Source organism: Sinocyclocheilus grahami, unplaced genomic scaffold (genome assembly GCF_001515645.1).
Source record: "Sinocyclocheilus grahami isolate Dianchi unplaced genomic scaffold, SAMN03320097.WGS_v1.1 scaffold1425.1, whole genome shotgun sequence".
Taxonomy (NCBI): Eukaryota; Metazoa; Chordata; class Actinopteri; order Cypriniformes; family Cyprinidae; genus Sinocyclocheilus; species Sinocyclocheilus grahami.
In genome coordinates, this window is record NW_015506604.1 from 9853 (window position 1) to 14295 (window position 4443).

At 38.2% G+C, this 4443-nt stretch overlaps 1 protein-coding gene across 1 annotated transcript in view; it reads right to left on the reverse strand.

The window, feature by feature from the left end:
* Positions 1-4443, reverse strand: part of rigi (RNA sensor RIG-I) — a gene marked incomplete at its 3' end in the record, with an annotated part of 16394 nt that overhangs the window by 9320 nt on the left and 2631 nt on the right. The window contains exons 7-9 of the mRNA XM_016256394.1: positions 3074-3323; positions 1718-1880; positions 1531-1632 (exon numbers count right to left, since the gene is read on the reverse strand). Coding sequence (XP_016111880.1) covers positions 1531-1632; positions 1718-1880; positions 3074-3323 — 515 coding nt within the window. The remainder of the gene's footprint in view (positions 1-1530; positions 1633-1717; positions 1881-3073; positions 3324-4443) is intronic.

Genomic DNA, 4443 nt, shown 5'->3' on the forward strand with positions numbered 1-4443 from the left:
TCTATATGTCTGTCTGTCTGTCTATATGTCTGTCTGTCTGTCTGTCTATATGTCTATATGTCTATATGTCTGTCTGTCTGTCTATATGTCTGTCTGTCTGTCTGTCTATCTATATGTCTGTGGCGGCGCGTGCTATATATAATTTCATAAGAAACTACGAGCATGCAGTGTCTTAGTTAAGTCATGAAGTTACCAAAAAGGCGATTAAAGCTGCACTAAAACTGTGCGTGCAAGCATTTGTTATTTAAGTCACATTTTTCTAAACTGTCCTGGAGCAGCAGCACTGTCTCCCTCATCTAACACACCCGATTCAACTCCTCAGCTCATTATCAAAAATTTAAATTATGTCATTAATTATTCACCCTCATGTCGTTCCAAACCCGTAAGACCTCTGTTCATCTTCGGAACACAAATTACGATATTTCTGATGAATTCTAAGAGCTCTCTGAGCCTCCCATAGACAGCAAGGTAACTACCACTGAACATAAACAGCATATGCTATTCTATGTCAGCTGCGTCACGTTGTTTTCGTTCAAATCAAAGCATAAACAACGTAGAAAACGTATTCGCGTGACGCAGCTGACACAGAATAGCATACGTTTACGTTCAGTGGATATTCTCCAAAATGGCACCAGGGAGACGAGGAGGAGACGAATTGTTGAATAAAGTCGTTATTTTTGTTTTATATGCTTACAAAAAGTATTCTCGTCTCTTCGTAAAATTACGGCTGAACCCCTGATGTCACATGGATTATTTTACAGATCGCCTTGCTACGTTTCTGGACGTTGATTGTGGTAGTTACCTTGCTGTCTATGGGAGGATCAGAGAGCTCTCAGAATTCATCAAAAATATCTTAATTTGTGTTCCGAAGATGAACGAAGGTCTTACGGGTTTGGAACGACATGAGGGTGAATAAATAATGATCGAATTTTCACTAACCCTTTAAGAGCTGAAGGGAGTCAGAAAAGGTAAAGAGTTATGAGAAACTACGATGCGTGTCAGATCCGCGTCATGTTCAGCTCTCAAAGCAGTCAAAATAACCTGATCACCGGCTGCTGTGATGTCTGTTAATTGAGAATGTAGTGTTTGAACTTTAATTAACTTAATTTCCTACTTGTTGAAGTGAACAGGTAGCTAAATGTGACATTTATTATAATGGGTTTATATGAAGGTTGTTTCAAGTTCGCTTAAATTAAAAGTTGTTATTTTTTTAAAAGTCTAATAAATGTTAAAATTGATAGCTCTCAATTATACTGTAATGCTGAATGATCTATCTATCCGTCTGTCTGACCCGCAGGTGTTCGGTGTAGTTGTAGAGTTCTCTGCAGATGCGTCTCTCCTCGTCTGCATTCTTCATCTGTAAGACTCTGCAGCTCTTCTGAACGGAAATTATCCACTGTTCATATTTCTGCGAGCCATACTCGTGGCTCTGGATGTTCAACAGTCTCTCTGAGACACACAGAGACACGTGTGTGTTAGTGTGTGTGTCGGTGTTTGTACAGCATGCGTGTGCAGGTGAGGACTGCGCACCGATGTTGTAGGTCTTCTGCGCCAGCTGCTCGATGTTACTCATGATGTTTTTGATTATTCTGATGAAGGGGTGACTCGTGCACTGTTTAACCTCAAAAAAAGCTGACACACGCACATACACGGCATTAATAATCATGTGTCATAGGTAATGTCGTATGTGTGTATATTGTATATTGTATGCGCTGACCTTTCGCAGGCGTGTGCACGTATGACTTGAGCTCATCCTTGTGTTCGGTAACCGTGGTGATGACCCTGGTGTCCAGGTTGGCACAGAGCTGTAAGATGTTGTTCTCCGCCTCCAGTTCGTTCTTGAATGAACCGATGCCGACCGACGCGGTCAGGCCCACAATCTGAGACAGGCCGGATTATAAACCAATCAGGACACGGATATAAGAAAAGAACAGAATACAACTGAATATAATAGAAAAGACTATGAAGGACTCTACATAGCTACGACTCTACATAGGACAAGCAGTTCGGAAGATGGAAGATGTAAAGTAAAGTAAAGTAAAAAATAAATTAAGTAAAATAATTTTAAAAACAGAACAAAACAAGATTGGATAAGACAATATAGTGGGTGTTAAAATAAAATAAAATAAAATAAATAGAACAAAACAGGATTGGATAAGACAATATACTGGGTGTTATAATAAAATAAAACAATTCATAAAAAAATAGAACAAAACAGGATTGAATAATATTAAAATGAAAATAAAATAAAGTAAAATAAAGTAAGATAATATAAGATAAGATGATAAAATAAAATTAAATAAAAAAGGAAATAATACTAAAAATAGAACAAAAAAGGATTGGATAAGACAATATGCTGGGCGTTATAATAAAATAAAATAAAACAATTCATTAAAAAAATTTGAACAAAACAGGATTGGATAATATTAAAATAAAATAAAATTTTAAATAAAATAAAACAAGATAAAATAAAATAAAATAAAACAAGATAAGATGATAAAATTAAATAAAACAAAAAAAGTAAAATAATTCTAAAAATAGAACAAAACAGGATTGGATAATATTAAAATGAAAATAAAATGAAATAAAATAAAGTAAAGTAAAGTAAAGTAAAGTAAAGTAAAGTAAAGTAAAGTAAAGTAAGATAAGGTAAGATGATCAAATAAAATAAAAAAGTAAAATAATTCTAAAAATAGAACAAAACAGGATTGGATAAGACAATATACTGGGTGTTATAATAAAATAAAATAAAATAATACATTTTTAAAAATAAAACAAAGCAGGATTGGATAATATTGGGTGAAAAAAAAAGAAAAAAGGATTGGATAAGATAGGGCTGAATAGACTGCGATGAACTGGCCATCTATTCAGGGTGTTAGTTTTCCAGCATCTCTGTGACCCTACATAACATAAAATAAATAATAAAATAAAATAAAATAATTTTAAAAATTAGAATCTATCCAGGGTGTTACTTTAACAGCATCTGTGTGACCCTATACAGGATAAGCAGTTGGTTGGATGGAAAACAGAACAGAACAGAATAGAATATAGAGTACATTGGTGTGCTGTGCACCTGTGGCAGTGAGTGTGTGCTGCTGTTGAGCTTGGTGTCCAGGTAGCGGGTCATGATGTTGTTGTAGGGGTGTTTTCCGGTCGTGTTGTGACACTCGTCGAACAGGATGAGTGACAGGATCTCCAGAGACGGCACCTCAGCGCTCTGCAGCGCGTTCACCAGGATCTGAGCCGTCATCACCACAATATCATGATTCTCTATGAGCCAGCGCAACGACAGATAATCCATATCACCGCACATCCCCGTCACCCTGCAGATCACAACACACGCACTTCAGACAGGAGGACCGTCATCTGGAATAATTCTAATGGTTTAATGTTTCTGAAAGAGTCTCTTCTGCTCACCAAGGCTGTATTTATTAGATCGATACTGTAAAAAGTCTGAAATATTATTATAATTTCAAACAGCTGTTTTCTATGTGAATATCTGTTAAACCTGTAATTTATTTCTGTGATCAAAGCTGTATTTTTAGCATCATAACTCCAGACTTCAATGTAACATGATCTTCAGAAATCAGTATAATATGCTGATTTGCTGCTTCATATTTTTGTATGTGTGTGTGTGTGTGTGTGTGTGTGTGTGCGTGCGTGAGTGCGAGGGTGTGCGTGAGAGTGAGTGTGTGCGTGAGTGTGTGCGTGAGTGTGTGAGTGTGTGTGTGAGAGTATGTCTGTGTGAGTGCGTGCGTGTGAGTGAGTGTGTGCGTGCGAGTGAGTGAGTGTGTGTGTGTGTGAGTGTGAGTGTGTGAGTGAGTGAGTGAGTGAGTGTGTGTGTGTGTGAGTGAGTGAGTGAGTGATATTATTATAATTTCAAACAGCTGTTTTCTATGTGAATATCTGTTAAACCTGTAATTTATTTCTGTGATCAAAGCTGTATTTTTAGCATCATAACTCCAGACTTCAATGTAACATGATCTTCAGAAATCAGTATAATATGCTGATTTGCTGCTTCATATTTTTGTATGTGTGTGTGTGTGTGTGTGTGTGTGTGTGTGCGTGCGTGAGTGCGAGGGTGTGCGTGAGAGTGAGTGTGTGCGTGAGTGTGTGCGTGAGTGTGTGAGTGTGTGTGTGAGAGTATGTCTGTGTGAGTGCGTGCGTGTGAGTGAGTGTTTGCGTGCGAGTGAGTGTGTGTGTGTGAGAGTATGTCTGTGTGAGTGCGTGCGTGTGAGTGAGTGTGTGCGTGCGAGTGAGTGAGTGTGTGTGTGTGTGAGAGTATGTCTGTGTGAGTGCGTGCGTGTGAGTGAGTGTTTGCGTGCGAGTGAGTGTGTGTGTGTGAGAGTATGTCTGTGTGAGTGCGTGCGTGTGAGTGAGTGTGTGCGTGCGAGTGAGTGAGTGTGTGTGTGTGTGAGTGTGAGTGTGTGAGTGAGTGAGTGA